Raw genomic sequence first — 21,261 nt, forward strand, 5'->3', positions numbered from 1 at the left:
GTGTGAACAACGAAAAGCATCACTTGGCATTTCATCCTCACTTTCTCTTCTGTAAAACTAAAGTGACATGAGAAACCATCCAGACCGAATCTTCCTCGAGATGAAATAAACAAAACCACATGGATTCCACCGTAACCCTGGGCGTTTCTTCTAAGTTAGACAGCAAAGGGTGATAGGCAATATACCTTTCTGCCCTTCAAACATATTTACATACTAACACATTTTTACCAGAAATATAGGCAAAGGAACTTGAGGTATTTGCAGCGTGTTATCCTGAAGAGAGCTGTTCCTTTTGAATCAGGCCAAATCCTTCTTGGAGATTAACTTGTAGATGGCAGTAAAAATCAAACCCAGACTGGCAAACTTGAAAGTACATATAACTATGTCCCACACCCCATTCCTTCCGCCCCTTTTGACGGCTACATTAAAAAACAGCAGATCAATTTCAAATTTAAGTTATTCCTAGTTCTGGAAAAAAAAGTCTCTAATTTCTTTCTAAGAAAATATAGACTTCTTAGTGCTTGTGTTCAAATTTTCACATTTTCATCTTTTCTTCAGCAGAAAAAAACCCCTGAAAATGCAGTATAATTTGAAATCTAAGCAGTACACGATTTGTGATCACCCCCTTGTCAGCAGCAAAGATCGGGTGTGGCCGAGGACGTCTATACCATTCAGCAGAGGACGCTGGGAAATGAAAATTACGCCCACCAGAGCTCCAGACCCCTTCCCACTACACCGTCCTTTGTGGTACTGCAAACCACAGCTTCAGACTGCATGTTCTGTTTAATCCCACAGTCTTTTTATTCCTTTCATCAAACTGCAATGCTGGGTATTCAGCAATAAAGGATATAATTTGCCTTAAAGAATTTATCTGTTCCACATTCCCTTCCAGATGCTCTTCTGTGGCTCTTCATAGAGCAACATTTTGAAGTGTAAGGGGGAAAATAATCAAGTTGAATGAATGGGCCATGAATGAATGAACTCAATGAAACAGTCGGGCTGATTCTAAAACTTTTTTTGTCTTTCCAAAAAGGAAATTCTTAAATATGTTTTGTAGAACTTGGAAAGTTTTAATGAAAGGAGCAGAAAATACGTCTGCCTCTTCCGCTAGCTGATGGACGACTCTCAAAATCATTCTGCAAGGCTCTTGATCTGGTGCGTCACTCTGCTGCTTCGATTGGCACTCTCTACTCACGCAAGGGGCTCTGTGTGTTTGCATGGGGACAATATCACTTACCAGCTCATTGAAGGGGTGATCTGGCCAACACCAGCTGGAGGGAGAGAATAGAAGCCTGAAATCTCCTGGGACGGGGGTCTGTGAACGCCTGCAGGGAACGCAAAACAAAAATACTTAAGTGAAGGCCCTAGGTCAGCAAAGCCATCATTACCACACTGGGAAACTACTATTACAGAGGGCAATCACAGCACTTAATTGCTGACAAAATGAGGTCAAGAGAAGACTCATTAGGGAAATACCCACTTCAGAACACTAGGAATGTCTGTTTTCATCAGCATGTCAACAGAATTTAACACTCCTTGAGTATTCTGGAACCCACCAATATCAGGACAATATCAACATGGGGGGAAAGATTTCTGCAGTCTCAAAAGTAGAGCAATTTTCTAAAGGTTGTGAAGCAACACAAACATTAAGCACTTCCAGTAAATACCAGTGGCTCGGTACACAAAGGCATGTTTATGAAACAGAAGCCAGTGCCTTAACTGCATCGAAGATCAGATGACACGTTATTTTGATACTGTTAGTGTGAGATTCATAGATTTCTCTTTCATCTCAAAGCTCAATCTATGTGCTCATACAAACTTATATTATTTGTGGGAAAAAAAACTATTTTCTTAGGTGATTGACTGGGCTAATGGAAGAGGATTAAAGTTACAGGTTATACACACTAGTGTCAATCAACATTTTGCTGTAGAAACAGATTTAAGTAGCACTCTTGAGACTTTCAATCCAAGAACATTACAGATTCAAACAAGAGAACTGAACCCCCTTTTAGGATTACAACACTAATTAAAAAAATATTTTCTATTGATGCCATCACAGTGCCTGAAATGGTGTGTTTTTATCAGTCACAGGACTGAATTTCTCTTCTCTTCAAATTATCTCTACACGCCAATAGGGCACCTGTGTTCAATTAGAGTAAGAAGAAAAAAACGGAGAAAAATTTACTTGAATGGCTAAGCTAACAAGTATGTGACATGCTTTCGATGTTCCTAAATGGATCTGGTTTCTTTGTAAGCTTTGCATCTGCCTTACTTTCAACTGTGCAATATAATACTGAACTGATAAGATGCCCAGATTATTAGCAAAAAATGTACAAAATATAGATGAGACCAAGAGAATAACAAGTCTGTTTTAGAAATGATGGCTCACACAGCCATTTCAGATTGATTTTTTCAATGTCTTCACTGTATTTCTGCAGTTCTACGCTTCTTATAGTACTGATGCTATAATGCCTTAGATGTTGGGTTAGCCAACTATATGGTGTGACATACAACTTTAGTTTTACGTAAGCTAATGCCTTCAAGACTGAAGATTCACTTAGTTCTCCAGCCGCCTCAAATGTGTGATTAGACACACGTCTTTAGTTGTTGTGGTCTTAATTTTTTTAAATCTAAATCTGGGTCTTTACATTGAATAAGTCACCCAGTTAATAAGATTGCAGACTGCTGCTGAGATGTTTTGCATAAAACCAAGAAAGCATTTTGTCATCACCTTTCACAAGTAACTGGCATCTTTGATTAAAAGATTAGTGAGCAGTTCTTACGATTGCCCACTTACAGATGTAAGCGCTCCTGAAACAAAACTGCGGGTAAAAAAAGTTTCAGTACCTTTGAAAGGAAGTCATTTGTCAGCAGACAGCACCTAGCACTTAGCGAAACCCAAAGGTAACATATACTTTACTAGAAGAATGCTGCAAATGACTATAATTTGAAATAGCTGTAGGCTTGTTTCTGGACTCTGATATCTATAAAGCTGTTTAACAGGAATGTAACTGAGTCACTGTCTTTCAGCTCCCCCCTCCACCTCCGACGAAAAAGAACCCCTTTCTTCAAGTTGTAAGAGGCGGCAGTTCTTTTTTTGTCAAACATTTCTGGAAATCTGCCACACAAATACCATATAAACAACTACTAAAAGCCTATTTTAATTTTGTTTTAAAAAACAAGACTCTAAGTCTCATTTTGGCATGGTTCAAAACTTCACAGCTTCTTTTGTATCAGAATGGCTTTTGTTCCACTTTTCCTGTAAACAATCCTAAAAATTTAAAGGTAAGAATCAGTAAGAAGCAACATTCACACAATGCAAGTTAAGTAAAGGAACTGTTAAAGCCACTTATTATTCTTTACAGTGTACTAAGTACAAAATATTTAAACTATGTTTTTGTGATTTATCTCCTTATAAAGAAGAATCTTCAAGACTGAAACATCATTTGAAAAGATAACTCAAAAATGTGTACAGAAATAATCTTGGAAGAACCCCCCCCCCAAAAAAAAAAAGATTATATTGTACAGCATGAAACAGCATTGGTTAGCTAAATAGCTAAAGAGTTAGCTTATTGGATCTGAATTTTAAAAAAAGTTTTCACAAAAATGGCATGACAAATGCAAAAAACTTTATTGCATCTCCCCCTTTAAAAATGTTTATCTTAAGAAATAGTATTGCAAATGTTTATGCAAAATGTTTTAAATCTGAGTATAATAAAGTCGTACCAGAATCTCATTTTGAATAAAATGAGATTTTATTCCATTTGAATTTTGAATGAAAAAAAAGTATTACTTAACCACCACAGAGTTCAGTTTCTCATGATCACAGTCCTAGCTTTGACATTACAACCAACCAACTTTGTAGATTCGGCATTACAAATGTCCTGTTTATTTCAAAGTGTTCAAATAAAGAAATATTAACCAATGAGTATTATGAATGTAAAATATAGATTCTGACATTTTAATGTATAAGGCCAAAATTAGGTGCTTCAAATTTCTAAAGCTGTTCTAATTGCAAGATTATATTTACTTCAGAAGAAACAACACTTTATTCCTTACTCATTTTTGTGTTTTAAAATAATTTGAGTTTGATTGAGACTTAAAAGCAAATTCTAAATATAAACTCATTTACTCAAAAACAGAGGAGCTTTCAGTATCTAATTGTGTAATATCTAGTGCTTTTGTCAGAAGATCAGGTGTAGAAGACAGAATGGATAAAAAAGAAATCTCAATATCAACTTTTTTTCCAAAAATACCGAAACTGAAACATGCGCTGAAGAACTGAATGACTGGACTGTACTCAGTACTGTACCTGAAAACTGCAGCTGTTTGACTGTAAAAGCTGTTTGAAACAACATTTACAGTACATTAAGGGCATTGGGTTGCTGCTTTCTGGTAGAATGCTCGAAATATCCAGCTGTACTTTACCCTTACAGATTTCTTTCTACTGTATTACTCATCTGGTAGAAATTTAATTTAACAAAGATATAACAACAAGGCCCTGGAGGTTTTTGGCCACTCATATTTTTGCCAACCTACAATACTTAGGGATGTGTACAGAACAAAAAACAAAATCCCTGTGAATTGTGTTGAAATGTATATGCCTGCATCTGCTCTTATCTCAGGAATCAAACTGAAAATGTATCTGATATTAGCTTTAAACAAAACAGTAAGTTAAAAAACTATTGATTGAAATTGCAGATTGTAGACGCTACAGCCATTGTAGAGATCACAGATCATATTTTTGTAAATGAGAAATCCAAAATATAATCTGAACACTTTTGCTGTAATGTAGATCAATACTTAAGTTAGTACTTAGCTGTAAATCTTTTCAGCCATATTCTATGTTGTGATTACTTTATCTGCAGCTTTCCACATTTTTTAAAGATATAAATTGTAAGTTATTAACTGCTTTAACTTTGAACTTTTTTCCTTTGACATTTGAGGATGACCTTTCTTTCTAGCTTTGACCTTTACATTGCTAATATATTTTCTTATAAGCTACATCACTTTTTGGGGGTTAGGACTTTATACAGAGACTTAAATGATATTGAATGATTGTAGAGTAAGACTAGAGAAGACAGAAATAGACTTGATACCACTGTAATTCTTTCCAGTTTTCTAAAGGAACTCTACAATTTCTGTAATTTTAGGTCAATTTTTCATACTTGGGTCAACCTGCACTGCATTAGTCATTGTGAGTTTATTTACTTACACACTCTCTCTCTCACACACACACACAATACACAAAATTCAGACAGGTTTCAAGCCCTTCTTCATATATAACCTGGAAGGGATATCAGAACGAACGTTATCATTAACGGTGAGTCAGGGTGTCTCATGTCACGTCTGGGCATTGTGAGACCAACAGGTTGTGAGTGTCCTGGAGTCTAGACAAGGAGTGTCTCTCACAAAGGACCCCTGAGGGAAATTCCATAAGTCTATCTCTCATGAGCACACCTCTAAAAAGGCACAGTAGGGTTTTCAATATGAGAAGGATCTCTGGTGAGCCATGGTAAGTGCTGGCATCATGTTTTTCCCCTTGAATTGACTCACATTTGCTGTGCACCCAAGTTTCAGATCTTAACAGCTCACCCCATAGGATGCTTCAGATAATTAAACCTCTGAAAGATGACACCTGAATGAGCATGTTGTGCAAATGAATTTCAAAAGCAACCAAGAATTTGCACAATACAGTAAGCCACGTTAAGGCATACGAAAATACATTTATCTACCCAACTAAACAGCCATTTCAAAAACGAAGCACAACAAAATACAGTTATTTGCACTGAAATACTTTGCTTTCCAGTGAATGCACTCAGATTACCGAGTTTATATTTTTAAACCCCTTGTGCGCTTGAAAAAATGCAAGCAAAAAACAAATGCAAAAGCAGAACTGAAACCGACAAGAGACAGAAAGAAATCATTTTCTCTGATGATAGGTCGGTCTCATTTCTCATAGGCAATGCAAACTGTTCTGCCCGTTCATCCAACTTTGAAGACTTGCTTAAAAAGACATAAATGATCTCTTGAAACACTTAAGCCTAATACTGCTTCCCATCCCTTTTTCTTGCACTTAGATTTGTTGAATTTCAGTGAAGCCCAGTGCTGTGCGGAGAGCCTTCCCTGAGACTGTCAATCTAATTGCTTCCAGCATGGTGTGGGGGCTGCTGCGCTGTAGCCCTTCTGGCTCTGCGGCTACTGAATGTCCCCTGGGACTCAAACCACTTCAAGTGCGGGAAGAATGCAGGAGACTGAACAGAGGAGGGCCTTTTGTGTTGTTGTCGATGATTTAAAGAGCTTTACAGTTGCGGCTAAGAATGCAAACAGGGTAAGTAAACAGCGGCAGCAAGCCAAAGCATCTTATGGATACATGCCGGCATTACTCAAATGGAAAACATCTCAGTGTGTTTTCAGTTGTACTTCTTCTGCATCACTGTAATGAAATACAAAAGCTCTTGGTGGTTTCCTAAATCTGTGCTCTGGTGTGTCGCTCGGCTTTGATGAAAAAAAAATACATGACCTGCAGCACAAACCCCACGAGTTAGCTCTATACAGGTATATAGGCCAGTGTGTTGGGCAGATTTCTGATTTCGTGTTCCAGTTACACTCACCCACATGAAAACATCCTCTATGTGCTTAGATTCCCCGTTACTCTCTGAGGAGTTTCTAATATTTTTTTTATTTTTTAATGACTAGCGTATTAATGCTTTGGTAACACCATGTAACAAGTATCTGTAATTACAATGTAATTAAACACAAATGAACGATTTAACACTGGTTCATGTTGAAAAGGCATGTAATTAGCATTTATTTACGACCTGTTTTACATGTAGTAAAATTATGTCCTGTATTTGACACTTTTCAGCAAAGAACAGCCTCCTATTTTAAACTGGAAGCAACATTTAGATACGTCTCTGCCTATGGCAGTGCTTCCCAAACTGCGTTGAGGTGTGAATAGGCGTTTCATGAAAAGAAATAGCAATATTTTTCCTTTCAAAGATAAAATTACATGTGTATCAATAGTATTTATATTGTTGTATAAACAATGCATTCTTAATAGTTATTGCGCAACTCATGTTGAAACAATCCAAGTCCTAAATTTGGATTGTTTTATAACGAGTTGTGTTCAGAGAGATCACATGGTGATCCACCAGGGGGAGATAGTAAACTGGGCAGGAGAGGGGTCACATGACACTGGTACAGGCCGTCAGACCAACAATGCAAGTGTGCTCAGGTGAGTATGCTCTGTACTCATATATTTCACGTTGTCTTAAAATTTCAATATTTTCATGAGATAAAGTGTTTCCAAATATTGGCACAAAACTAATTCTCTATGGATCTGTAACTGAAAGAAGGTACTTAGAAACAAAAAGCACATTCTGCTGTTGTCTGCTTCTGTTGTTTTTTGTTCTTTGTCAAAACAAACATCCTAGAAAAAAACTAACTCTTCAAATCTAAGTTGGAGTTAGGGTGTTAACCCCATTTAACCCTGATGTCGTAGCTAAATTTCGACCGCATGCTGCTCTTAAGTGTTGTATAGAGTGGGTCCTTCCCTATATGTACTTTAAAAACACTACACAAATGCAAACCCTTCACTATATATAGTTAATTAATCATCAATTCACTATTTATAGTTTTAAAAACCCACAATGATCTTTATTATTCATGGGGCTTCAATTTAGAACTGAGATTCACTTCACCAATCCTTGTTGACATTTAATTATCATTTTATGGGCCTAGAAAGACCGTCAAACAGTCTGATTTGAAGTAAATGATTCTTTCAGATGATGATTCCGAGCTGTAATTTCTGATGAATGGAATCCTGTCTCTGTGCACGTTCAACAAGTTGACTACATTTGGAAAGCGAAGTGAATAAACAGCACTAGCTCCTCTTCCTAGTTGTTCTCTTGGGAAAGCAATGACACATACCTGGCTTCTGGCTCATGTCTGTGGGCAGGTGTGGGGAGCTGGGGTTGAAGTGATCATTGCTGTATGGAAGGAGAGGAGTCAGAGGGTGCACTCCGTGTGGCTGCTGTACCACAGATACTTTGTTCGACTGGAAAAAAAAGACAAAAGCAAGAACATGTAATGAACATGTAAAAATAAGTAAAACACGCTTTAACAACAGGGTGCACTACAGCACAAGTTGGAAAACTCCTGTTCTATTGATAAGCCTTTGATGATAACTGGAGGCATTTAGACTGCTTTCCTGCTTTCAAGTTTCCATTTATTAGTGGGTTTCATTAAACATAACTGAATCTTATTTAAGACTAACTGGCATGCTGTTCTCCACACTATAAATCAATGTTCTTATTGTGCTGGAAGTGTTCAATTACTTAGGAGTGAACATTCCCCACTGTAAAGTCTTTTAACTGTTATTTTATAATTATGTTCTCCAAATTTGGCTGCCACCTTGACTTTTTTTTTTGTGTGTGTGTCTATATAACAATTTTTGTAACCACTAAAAGCTTGTCTCGGAATACTTCAGCTCCATTCAAGGAAGTCTCTGGACGGTTTTTGGCAAGCTGCTCCTTCACCAAGAGAAATTTGTTATCAGTTTTGGGCAGCCGGTCAATTTGTAAATGCATGAATTCACAAATATGCTTTCGAAAAAAGAAGAAACGCCTGCTGGGGTGAAAAACACCGGGCTTCTGGTTTGCAATGCAGGGAGGAAAGGGAATGCAACTAACTTCATATGTTCTGTTAGACTAGGTGCTCGATCAGTGTCTGTGCCAGGGGCTGTAGATCAGGGGCTGTTTGTTAACAGAAAACGTCCGAGCTCTCAGCACTTGCAAATTAAAACTCATCAGTAAGTCATGATTTGTTTTTCTGTCAAATGCAACACCATTTTAATACTCAGCTTCCGGGTTTCAATTTTGCCAAAGTTAACCATTGCCATATCTTTTTCCTATGGTGTGCAGTCCTGTAATTGGGCGGTTGTGTCTTTTTCTCCCTTCTATACAAATCAGTTTGAATAGGTTGAGGAAATCTCTTTTGGTGTTCATGCGTAAAACCTGTACTACAATACAACAAATGCAGAAGGAAACACCTTCAGCTAAGCACTTTTTTTTACCTTTGTCAACAAAATGTAATTACTCAGATCTGTTCAACTGAGTTTTCTCTCCAAAGTTTATTGAATGCAACTGGATTTTATTAAGCATGAACTCCCATACAATTTCTGGTGGGGTTAAATTGCAACTGTCTTTCATGCAGACATCTCAAAGCACTTTAGCTGATCAAGCCACTCAGGCGAACACACGTAGCCTTTATCATATGGGGGAAAAAAGTTCTGTAAAAAGAACTTACAGACTCATTAACCCTTGTTTATTTGAGATTTTCTTCAAACAGTATAGCCGCAGAACTTTGTATTTATGTTTCTTGATGTTTTTCTTTTCCAAAAAGCAATCAACTGCCCTTGAAGTGGTTTTCCATGTGTATGGGTTTTTATTTATGTCTTTCGAGATGAAATAAGGATCAGATTACTCATTTAACGTGTAATTATCAGCCACCCTCTAATTAAAACCCCCCTTACAACTTTGGATAATTATGTTTCTGTAATTTTAAGACACACAGGCAGCAGGTGTGTGTAAGCTCTGACTTTCTTCTGACTTGGGTTGAATTTTTAGTAGGTGCAGCATCAAAGACAAATTCCAATTAGATATTAGAGCTTTTAAAGTGCAGTAAACACTCAGTTCTCCGTACCTTAAATCTAATTTAACTTAAAAGAAAATCTATTAGCATATTGTTAATCTCTTTTATCTGATGTTTGTTTGAACAAGAATGCACTATTAGATAAAAGAGTCAACTGTATTTTCAGGAATACTTAAATGGGAACCACTGATGGACTGATGGACGCCTACACTGGACAACACTTAGTTGTCCCAATCATGTCCAGTTATTTATCTAGTTAATTTAGTACACATAAGCCTCTTAACATTTAATATATTATTTGATTCTCAAAATTAGTGCATTGATTTTTTCTCAGTAGGAGTCGTGATCTAGCACTTATCTTCTACCTCCCTTGTGCACAGCAATTTAATATTTTGTTTCATCAAAAATAGATTTAGCTGCAAGTTTGCTATTCAATCTGCTTTTCAACACTATGCATTTAAGTTTCTCAGCTGTGGGTAAGATAAACAGACAGGTAATCTTGGAAGCTCTTTCTTTTCATGATAAACATGATAAAAGCATTTGTCTTTTAAAATTAAATACCTTAATGGGCACTGTGTAATGTTCTCATTGGATCAGAAAAATGTCAGAAGAGGGGATTTCCAAAACTCAGCAGCAGACAATTTAGGCTGTAACAGCAAAGTCTGAATATGAAAAATAAAGTGCTGTGAATGGTGAAATCCTGTGTGAATAGAATACCTGGATATTCCATATTCCTTTATTAAACGTGCTTTGAGCTATGGCTCCATTGGAAGCACAGTACTTTGCAAATACAAGTTTTATTCAAACGGTATGAGTGACCAGTATGAGCAATGATTTATTAATTTTTTTAAATATTTGCACTTAGAATTTTACGCTGCCCTTGTACAGTACAAAACAGCAACACTTTTTTACATAAATGAACAATAAAGGTTTTGTTGTTCACATTATTAACCTATGAGAAAGGACGCTCTGATATCAGTTAAAAGTGCAGACAGTTTAAGAAATCTGCATGTTTAGCTTTTGATTTTTTTTAAAGCGTTGCATCATAGACATCAGTAATTTAAAGAACAAAAGCTCCTGTTCAGTTTTGCTTTTCCAGCTTAATTGCTGGAAAAAAGATTTTCATTCCAGCTAAATGTAACCAAATTATCAGGCTAGCACTAAAATTAATAAAATGCCATAAAACCATCTACAAAACGGTTTTATATATATATTTATATATATGGTTTTAGGTTTGTTCATTATTCTTTACCTAGTATCATAGGCCCCCAACCCACTCCCCCCCCCCCCTGCTTTAAGTACAGGCTTCAGCTTACCTGCCTACCAATTTGGAAACAACTAAGTGGGGAACAGAAATGACTTAGCCCTCACTGTCACTAACCATATACGTACTGTATTAAAACCAGGCTATGAAGAGGACTATATCTCAAGATCGCTGCGCTGTTCTCTGCTGTGGTTTTAGCATCAGTCAGTCTGTGGGATAACCTGAGTGCATAGCATTAGTCAATTCACTTTCAAGACTGCCCACACTATGAGGAGATGCGGGTGGGGGGGGGAGGGGGAGGTGTGTGTGGAGGGGAGGGGGGGGGGGCTCTGAGAAACCGAAATTTGAGAGAAAAATACATTACTGGGGAACATTGCTTATTCCTCCCTGCCTGCGGAGGGTTGAGGTGGGGGGGAATGACAATGCCTTTCAAAATTACCTGCCTACTTTCATATCTCATTTAATAAAATAAAGCAGTTGTTAATTTGGAGCACAAAAAAGTAGGTGGTGCTCATTTTAGGTGCGTGCTATATGAGTATATTGAAATTACCGTAACCAACAGCAAAGGAAGTTTCCTACTCGATTGAAAAGCAAAAGCGCATGGTATCTGAGGTCTTACTGGCTCTTCTCTCAATTTCCATGGCTGGGCTTAGCTCAAGGCTTCAGCGCCCATTTCCTAAAGGAAAGGGACTGGTGTTGTCTCTGCAGGGATGTTTATTTTTATGCCAGGACTACCCAGCTCCAGCTCATTTACAGACGCAGTCATAATGGCAGCAACCAAGTCATCATCGGCTCACGCCAAAATAACCCCAACCCTGAAATATGAGGCACAATCTGGAAATGATTCCACGCACCAAAGTTAAGAAAATGAGAGCCGCTTAGTTGGAGGTTATGGGAACATCAAAGCTGAAGCAGACATAACAACGAAGGCATGTTTAAATAGAGGTTTAGAAACAAAAGTCCCTCTTTAGACACACTGGGTGTTTCCAGGCGATCGATCCTATGAGGTGTTCATTGCTCATCTTGCCTTGCCTGACTGGAGGAGTGCTCTGTAGGGGCCGGTGTGACACAGGCAGGAAAAGAGCAACTCCATTTATGCGCTTTTGCTCCAGCTCACTGCACGGCACAGACTTGCTCCCTGGATTCCCACACACAAACCTGAAGGACAGCCTGCCTTATAAACCATGCCATATGTCAAAAGCCTTTAGTCATTGTGCTCCCTGTCTTTGGAACTCCATTCCAAATTACATTAGGAATGCTGGCACAGTGGAATCTTTTACATCTAAATTGAAAACGTACGTGTTCAAGCTCGTCTACTCTCAGATAGATCAGTTGACCGAGCAGCTCCAAGTTTGCTTTTCTTTTTTATTGCTTCCCTTTTTTAAGCAGCCCTGTGATTCCAAACATACTGACCTTTAATTATGAGCAAAACGCCATTATCCTTTATTATATTCAATAATAGCAGCATGAACGTCCATTTCAGCCTCTGTGCTGATAAATTGTTGACAATCTGCTCTGGTTGTAATTATTTGGTGGAATGCTTGACTGTACAGTTTTAAGTTCATCTTTCGCATTTCACAATTGGAGAAGACACAGAGCTGATGGAAATGATTGTTTAAAAATGTTTTTTCATATTACACAATATAACTTTATAGAATCCACATATTTTGATTCTTCTATTAAGGTCAGGGTTGTGCAATGCTGGTCCTGGAGAACTGGCGTATCTGTGGCTCTTCATTCCAGCTCAGCTGTTAACTAGCTAAACCAACTCATTACTGGCTTAATTTGAACTAATAGCTTCTCCCAGCTCTTTGGGCACTGCTGCTTTAAAGAGACCTAGGAAACCTCTAGACACACCGTCCCTCAAGGAAAAGGACTGGACATCCCTGATTTAGGTCGTCCACACCTCTGTCTTCTAGTAAGATCTTACATGAGAATTATGGCCTTCATGAGAAAAAGCAGTAAACCCAGTGATACATCTCCTAAAGATTGTTTTAGATGACATTTAACTGGCCATCAAATTCAGATGGAAGGATATAACCTAAGCGTGCAATACTTAATAAAGTAATACTTAAGAAAATTATAAAACAATCTTATTTGTGTTCTGTTACTTATACATTAAGGTAAAAAAAAAGAAAAAAAAGAAAAAGGCAGCACGAAAATTCTCATCAAAAAACAGTTTTCAGAAATTCATCTACCGCAAATGTCATAAATCCTGCTGAACAAAAACCACTTCCTTCTCCTTTTGGCTTTATTCTAAAGGTTACAAAAACAATACTTATAAACTGTCATCCATTAGGATGGTAATAAAGAAACAAAAAATAAATACTGATCATGTATCAAATCCCACTTAAGTGGTTTATATAAACAAAAGTGTAGATACAGCAGGTAGAAACTATACTTTAAATAACATTTAAAGTCACAGTAGTTTGAAGAGCACTAAAAAACTATGAAATTCCCCTCCCAAAATTGATCTGTACCACAACATTCCTTATTTGAAAAACTGGCCAACCCTTCCCTTTTTTGTTTGTTAAAATAAAACCACAGGACAGGCTTCCACCAATTAAATTAAGCATGTGGCTTAGTTACAGTCCTTTTCTTTTTAAGACGATTACTGCACGCAGTGAATCTCCAACTCTACAGAACAATATCAGAAAGAAAATCTTAAGCTTCTAGTTCTGTATTCTTCACCTGGGAACCTGCAGTGTGCATCCCCTTACCAAAAAGAAAAAAATATATTAAAAAAACACCAAAAAAATTTCTTAAAGATCCCCCAGAATTAAATTCTCCCTTGACGCGACAATAAATTTCCAATCTCTGCTGAGTAAACAAAAAAAACAGCAAGACGCAAATCATAGTGAAACTTCAGTGCTACAGTTTTTGGAACTGTTTCCATTCTACGATTATTTGCGAAACCTGCATTATTACCAAAATGGGAAATACCTTGCCATGCAAAACAAAACTGACAAAGTCTTGTCTGGTGCCACGCTTAGGGAGGTGCACATGACTTGCATTATAGATCTTACAAGTGCTTCAGATGACATAACAGCAGCTGTTTGCACATCTCCTAAAACATCACAGGACTGTAACCAGATGTCCAGAAGAAAGCAGCAAACACATTAACAGTTGATAATACCCTGAACTAGTCATTTCAGACACGCATAGATGTAGGAATACTAAACTTCATAGCACCTGATTAACAGTGAAGAGTCTGGAGTCACACAAAGAATTCAAAATCGGAAAAAAAAATTGTCTGCCAGTCAGGCTGGACCTTTGACTCAATTTTCACTTAGATACCTTGTATTTTACCATTTGGGCAAAAAGGGGAATTTCTTAACTACACAAGCAGCTACATTTATATATAAAGGAAAAACTTACATGCGTACATTTTCATGCTGCATTAATATGTTTTCCATTCATTAACAAGTTGCATTATTATACATGACTGTCTGGAGATGGGGTCTGGAAATTTGGTTTAGACATGCCTATAATCTCTACCAAAAAATACCTAAAAAGAGTTTAAGGCATCACAATCTGTTTAGAGCCTAACACTATTTCTTTTTTACCTTCGTACAGATAAAACTTACTAAATGGACTGAGAAGAATGCCAAGCCTGATGAAATTTCCTCCACAAGAGTATTGTTTGCTTATATAAAGTTAGTTTTCTGTCAATTATAGTTCTATTGTAGTTTGCTAGTCAGACCATTTGAATGATTTCCTAGCTTTTCGATGTAAAATGCGCCATAAAAAATGAAAAGCATCACTGTCCTTCTGCACAACTAATTAGCAAACTGATAGAGCAACATGATTCACAGTGTCATTACATTTCTTAGGAATATGCCAAAACTATGATGTTTATACATAAAAGTGTGGGCACAAAGCAGAGAGCAGTTCGATTTGCACCTTTTTCTCTGTGTACTTTAATGGAGTAAAATAATTGGCCATTCTGAAAGCCTCTTGGAGGAGAACTGAAGAAGCACGATTTTTATTTTTTATAATTCCATTGCTTTGTGCTTATCTAACATACCTTACTGTTGCTGCAAATGGAGCCAGAAGGCGCTTAAATTTTAATTACAGTATCATGACAGAAACGTGCTCTCAGATGAAAGGCTGCGTGTTTGCTGTAGTTTGAGGTGCAGTAGGGCAGAGGTGCTGGAGTTCATTTCTCCTGGCCTCTAACCCCCAAGAAGGGGAAGGTGTCCAAGTACAAGGACTTGGAGCTCACCACAGGAAGGGGATGTGCCCTGCACAGGAGTGTTTTCATTCCGAACCAGTTTAAGGGTCCTTTATTAAATGTAAGAACATCAAAGGGCTTTTAGAGAAAAAGAGGCAAACCCCTGAAGTGAAATGTTTTTGAACTTGAGCAATACAGATGCCACACACACCCATACACACAATACTTCGATCCTCTCGCACAAAAACCCCCACAGTTACCCCTGTGATACCACATGAGTGAACCTGATTTGTGTTTGCAAAAGGCACTCTAGGACTAACCAGGTAGTTGTCAAGCCTTTATATTCTCACCCACGGCTGGAAGGAGACATAAAAAGATTTCTTTTACTCTTGTAATTTAGTTTTTTCTTTTCAAAAGACTGGATTTAGTTTGGGTTCGATTGGTATTTAATTTTCCATGCAGAGACTGGGTGTGTGAATTTGGGTTATCTGCTGCTTTGGGAAGGACTCCAAGGTAAAACCTCTCAACTGCCTGTCCCCACACACTTAAAACATACAATAAACACATTTATTACAGGAACTATTAGGGTTATTATTATTGCCCAGTTAGCAATTATTCCTTTTACTCCCAATTATGTAGATGTGTGCTACTGGCACAGTGAAGTGGGTTGCTTAACTGCTGTTTGTTCAGCAACTGACAAAGCAGAAAAAACAGGGAAAAAATCATGCAAATAGGGAATAAAATCAAGAAGTTAGTTAGAAGAATAACATTTAATTAAGCATAAATATTGTATATATTTTGTACTTAAGCAAACATCACTGCAGTGAAAAAATAAAACTACAATAAATATTTTCAGCATAAAATGTTCTTGAAATTATAGTTTAATATATAACCTTAAATACCTCTTCTGTTACTAGTTTCTGGGCTTTAAATTACTATTATCGATAGTAAAAAAAAAATCTTTGAAATGTATTTGCATTATATAGTAAAAGCTATGTTTCACAATTAATGTACTTCTTCCTTTTCGTTAAGAATGAAAAAGGTCTAAATAATAATAAATTGAAATGCTTGAGGAACAAATGATCAAAAGCGCACACTGAAAATTTCCAGATTGGCTGCCACAAGTTTTGTTTCATGAGCTTGAACCCTCTAGATGAGTAGCACCAACACAGCTTTTACTTAGACCTAGGAGCATTAAAGTCATCTAAAGTTACTGATGAACAGTTACTCAGCTTTGATTGTAAACCGAGTCTTTATTTAATTATGTTATTGAGGGGAAATGTGGCAACCTATTCATTTTCTAGGATACAGTATTGGCTTCTAAAATTAAAAACAAATGTTTATTTTTCCAAGGGTGAAGTAAAGGGATTCCCCAGAGAAATGCAGAAATCTTTCTGTTTGTCACCCTGAAGCTATGAATCCATGTGAGCATTCTTCACTTTTCACTTTCAAAAATGCAAAGACGTTCGCAATTTTATCAGATTTGATCAGCATTTTAATTCTGCATTTTAAGATTTCAAAATGCACATTTGAAGCTAAGTTATCTGATTGCTCACTTCAGACCAGCTATGAATGTAACCATTTCTTAAAGTGAAATGTAGGGTTCTTAAAACACATTCTTTCCCAGGTACTCTAACCTCTGAACTGACGTTTGAAACTTCTGAATGTCGTACATTCGTACTTATTTTCCTTCAAACTGTCAAAACTGCCAAAGAAAGAATGGATTCCCAGATGGAAATACTCCTAAGTGTCAGAAAGACTTCACTCTGAGAAGCTTCTCAGTTTTATCACTGCCAAAAAGCCTTATCAACATTTAGTCAACTGTGCAGGTCTGGGAAGTAATGTTAACAGTGAGAAGTAATAAAGATGCAGGCTTTTTCTTGATTTCATAGAGTGCTTTTGGCCAAGTGTATGTCCATCTGTATAAAACCACATTGATACATGCTTTCCAGTTGTTTCCACCTCATCAAAGTTAGTTAAAAAACTAACTGTACAGTCAGATTTTGCTAAATGTAAATATACAATCCCTATGTCCATTTCCATATTTTGTTTGATCATTGATGTGATCTGACAGCACAAACCAGATCACATCAATGAATTTGGTCTGTTTAGGACCAAAATAAATAGTCATTTCCAATACAAAGTGTTATAGACTCATGTTCTAAACTACATTACATGACTCCTGACATGTATTTGAGTAAACACATTAAATAAATCTTTCAAAACCTAGTGTTCACAGGGTGAAAAAGTAAATGAAAAGGTTCTTAAAGTAACGTAAGAAGGCAAGATATTTTTTGGATTTCTAAAGTTTCATCAAGTGCACAGAGGAAGTTTCTTTGTGTCAGAATCAAGTAAAAGGTTATGTAACACAATATTATTTATTCTGAATTTATTCTAAATTCAAAAAACAACTTCAATATATATAAAAGAATATATGAACATGAAGAATACAACAAGTATTGGAAACACTAGCACTTCATTCCTCTCAGTGTATATATTAATTATATAAAGTCTAAGACATCTTAGACACTAAGAGGAGATATACAAGTGATGTATCTTATGCGCATCAACTATTTGCTCAAACCTTAATCCAGTGTTTTTCACTGTTATAATGACTTCGTTACTAATACAGCTTTGTGTTGGTAACAAAAAACAATTTAGTCTTTTAGCTATCTTTCATTCACATTGATGAGATTTTTGAAAAATAAATGACGGTAAACTATATCTGAGCACTCAAGAGGAAGTGTTAAAATTAGCTAATCCAACTCATTTACCAATCAAATCTATTCAATTTATTTTCAGGTGATCCTCATCAATAACAGTATTTGCACCCTTTAACACTTATAGAAATCCAAAAGATTGTTTTGTAGTACAGAATGCAGCTGTATCAAGATCAAATTAAGATCAACACAGAACTGTTTCTGCATTAAGAAGGAAAAGCATGGAGTGGAGAGAGTAGAACAATACAAAACCTTTAAAACTGCTAGAAAAGTATATATATATGAAGTGTAATTTAAGTGTTTGTGAGATCAAAAGACATAATAAACACAAAACAAATCACTAATATATGTTTAATGTGATTCATTAGAACACTAATCCATTTATGAATACAGAAGCTTTTTTTAAAAGTAAGAAAGTCATTACTTGCTCCCCTCAAATATAACACAAGCTTTTCCATTTACATGTACTTTATCATTTAATTGTTTTATTAATTTGTGTTATGACTAAGGGTTTATTTTGACATTTACAAGTTACTAATATTGACCTTTGCTGAGAAAGTGGGTCTTTAAAGTCAAGGAATTCCAGTCTTCCTTCCATTCAACAGAAAAGCAAAGTGCACAACAGTCTTGACAAAAGTCAGTCAATTCCTATAATTTCAAGAAGCATGTGGGTGTGCTACCACTGGGTACATTACTAAACAAGTTTCTTTAAAATGCACCAGCGGGTCGGCTGCATTAAAACCAAATAATCTGACAAAAAATGTAAGGGTTTCTAAAAACAAAATGAAAAAAGAAATGCTCTTTCACCTGATATCAATAAAACTAAAGTATTATTTTAATCAGGTTTTCAGATTTAGGTCCTCCTTTAAATAAATTACAAGTTCAAAATGGTGGCATTGCGATATCTAAAAGTGAAGTCAGGGTGGTGCAGAACACACTCTTTCAGAATAAAACTTTTAACAGTTACAACTCTCTGTTCCTTAGCCCTTACATCCAAGGAGGATCAAAAACCTTAATTTAGATCTCTCTAACTTTATTTTACACATCATATTCCTCATAAACAATTTAATACAAATTATGGCTCAAAGACAGAACAAACCATTTACTTTCCTATTCTTAGTCCATGTGTAGTGGGTATACTCAGATTATCATATTAAACTCCATTGAAAACCATAGAAAGTCCCTTTGCAGGTTAATTTGGATTCCACCACTGTCATATTCCTCTGGAAATGAGCAGGCCTAATGAAAATGGGAAGTGTTAAAATGGAAAAAAGTACATAGCTTGCCTTACGTAGGCAGGGGAAAAAAAGTAAACTGCAGGGATCAAGTTAAAAACAGTCCTTTCATGTAATAATTTATTCCTTTTGATTAATTCACTTTACCCCTCTGGCTGAAGTTATTATAGCAGAGATGCCCCCCACAGCTGGATTCTTACCACCTGCTGGGCTGGGCCATGATAGGACTCAGAACAGCCCAGGACTGGAAGCAAGCAGCCATGCTGTTCCCATGGTTACCATCTTGAACAGTTGAAAGGCAAGAAGTCTTGCTCCAGCATCTGTCATTGGGAGAGCTCATGAAAATACAATATATACTTCCTCTTGGAGCTTCTTGTGATTTAATAGTGATAATATTCCAGAATATACTGAAACACGAGGTGTGCTTCCTAATTATCAAGTCCTAAATTACTATATAGGCTACCAGATTGTTAAATCTTTTTTTTATAAACTTAATAAGTTTAATATTAAATATTAAAATGAAGAATATGCATTCAAGAAGGAGAAAAAATAACCATCTCTCAAATTTTCAATACTTTCCATATCAGTGGAAAATGTTAACTGATTAAATGGTCAAGAGTCACTCATGGAAATAGAATTTAGAAAATAAAAACAGCAAACATTTCAGTGACCAATATTTGAGAAATTAAGAAATTCATATTTTCTCCACACAAAATAAAGGCAACTGATAGTGAACGTCTCAGCCTTTGCCATGTCTCAACAACCCTGGTTGAGCATTATACAAATTTTGCAGAGGAAGGTCATACTAATCACAAAACTCACCAGTTACATTTTTAACTATTCATAGATATTGCTAAAAAGAAAATAAAAAAAATTGAAAAAATGTTGTCCTGTTCATTTCTTGGAGAAGTAAATTCTATTTTGAAAGTTAACTTTCTGAGAAAACCACTGTTCTGTCTAACATCACAAATGAGTCTCTTAGTGATGCCACTCTTTATTTTGAAACTGAATATGTATTTTCCCTCGTTAGATTAGAAAATTGCATGGCACTTATTGAATGTCACAGAAGAAATAGCAAAGATGTGTCAACAGATAAGCTCTACATCAAAAATCATAAAAATGCATAAAAAAGGATGTAAGGCATTATGGTTTTCCTATATGAAGAAAGTTTAAAAGTACTCTGGAAATGTGTAAACAAAATGCTCCAGGACTACATGCTGTACTCATTTTATAAACTAATAAAAGAACATCTGATATGATCCTAAATGAAAGTACTTTTGAAATGCTATTTATACCTCAGGTTATTCAACATCCATTTGTGACTAGTTTCCCTTCTAACTAGTCATTGTTCAATTTCACATTGCATCTCCTAACCAGTCAAACAAGATTCACATGCTTCAGAAACCATATACTCTGCACATGTAAATGTGTCTAACACAAGACCACTCTCGATAACGGACATTCACATCTAGAGTCCCTCAACTTCACTGATACAACGAAGATCCAAAATGCTGAACAGACCTAGCTTCTTCTCTGCCTCTTAAATAAGTTAATCGATAAAAAAAGAAATGTAAAAAGCTGAAGTAGGAAAAATGTCATTTTTTGTAAGTGCTTTCATAATCCTGGCCTCTCTATGCCTATTTATTGGAAAACTAGTTGTTTGCGAAGTGCAATTAAACAGAACACAACTGCAGGCCTTTTCAGGTGAGGCTAAGGCCTGGAATGTCTATTACCCTGTTTGTTCCAGCACCCAGTGCTGTGTACTAGGTCACAAAATCCTGTGAGGCGCAGTCACCTTTGAACAATCACAGGTGGCCACTCCAGCAGCTGTGAGATTCAATTACAAAGCCTCAAGGAGGATATGGGCTGCGGAAAGTGTGAAAACTTAACAGCACTTCGCTTCTTCTGCGCTTCAGAAAGTTTTCCCTCAGTTTTTGTGGGTGCAGAATAGGAGGAAATACATTCCTAGAAGGCAAATCTGAAAGAATACAGTAGTAAAGGAGCAGCTAATATGTGCTTTTGAATCTGCAGTTTCATCACAACACCCAGTAGTACTGCGACCATAAAGATTAACACTAGCAAAACAAAACCATTTCCATCAGAAAAGACAAATTCAAAAGTCATATATCCATTGCCCTCAGTAATCCACGGTTTTGACACACTGGCAATTAAGCTTGGAAATCCTGCATTAGTGTGCCCTCTGAGAAACTAAAC

The 21,261-nt window shown here is 36.5% G+C and overlaps 1 protein-coding gene across 10 annotated transcripts in view; it reads right to left on the reverse strand.

Annotated features, from left to right (window-relative positions):
* Nucleotides 1-21,261, reverse strand: part of tcf7 (transcription factor 7) — a 55,108-nt gene that overhangs the window by 12,267 nt on the left and 21,580 nt on the right. For all 10 annotated transcript variants that reach the window (XM_088933300.1, XM_088933302.1, XM_088933296.1 and 7 more), the window contains exons 4-5: nucleotides 7,933-8,059; nucleotides 1,238-1,325 (exon numbers count right to left, since the gene is read on the reverse strand). In XM_088933300.1, the coding sequence (XP_088789426.1) occupies nucleotides 1,238-1,325; nucleotides 7,933-8,059 (215 nt within the window). The remainder of the gene's footprint in view (nucleotides 1-1,237; nucleotides 1,326-7,932; nucleotides 8,060-21,261) is intronic.

The sequence above is a fragment of the Atractosteus spatula genome, chromosome 14 (genome assembly GCF_055471065.1).
Source record: "Atractosteus spatula isolate fAtrSpa1 chromosome 14, fAtrSpa1.hap1, whole genome shotgun sequence".
Lineage (NCBI taxonomy): Eukaryota > Metazoa > Chordata > Actinopteri > Semionotiformes > Lepisosteidae > Atractosteus > Atractosteus spatula.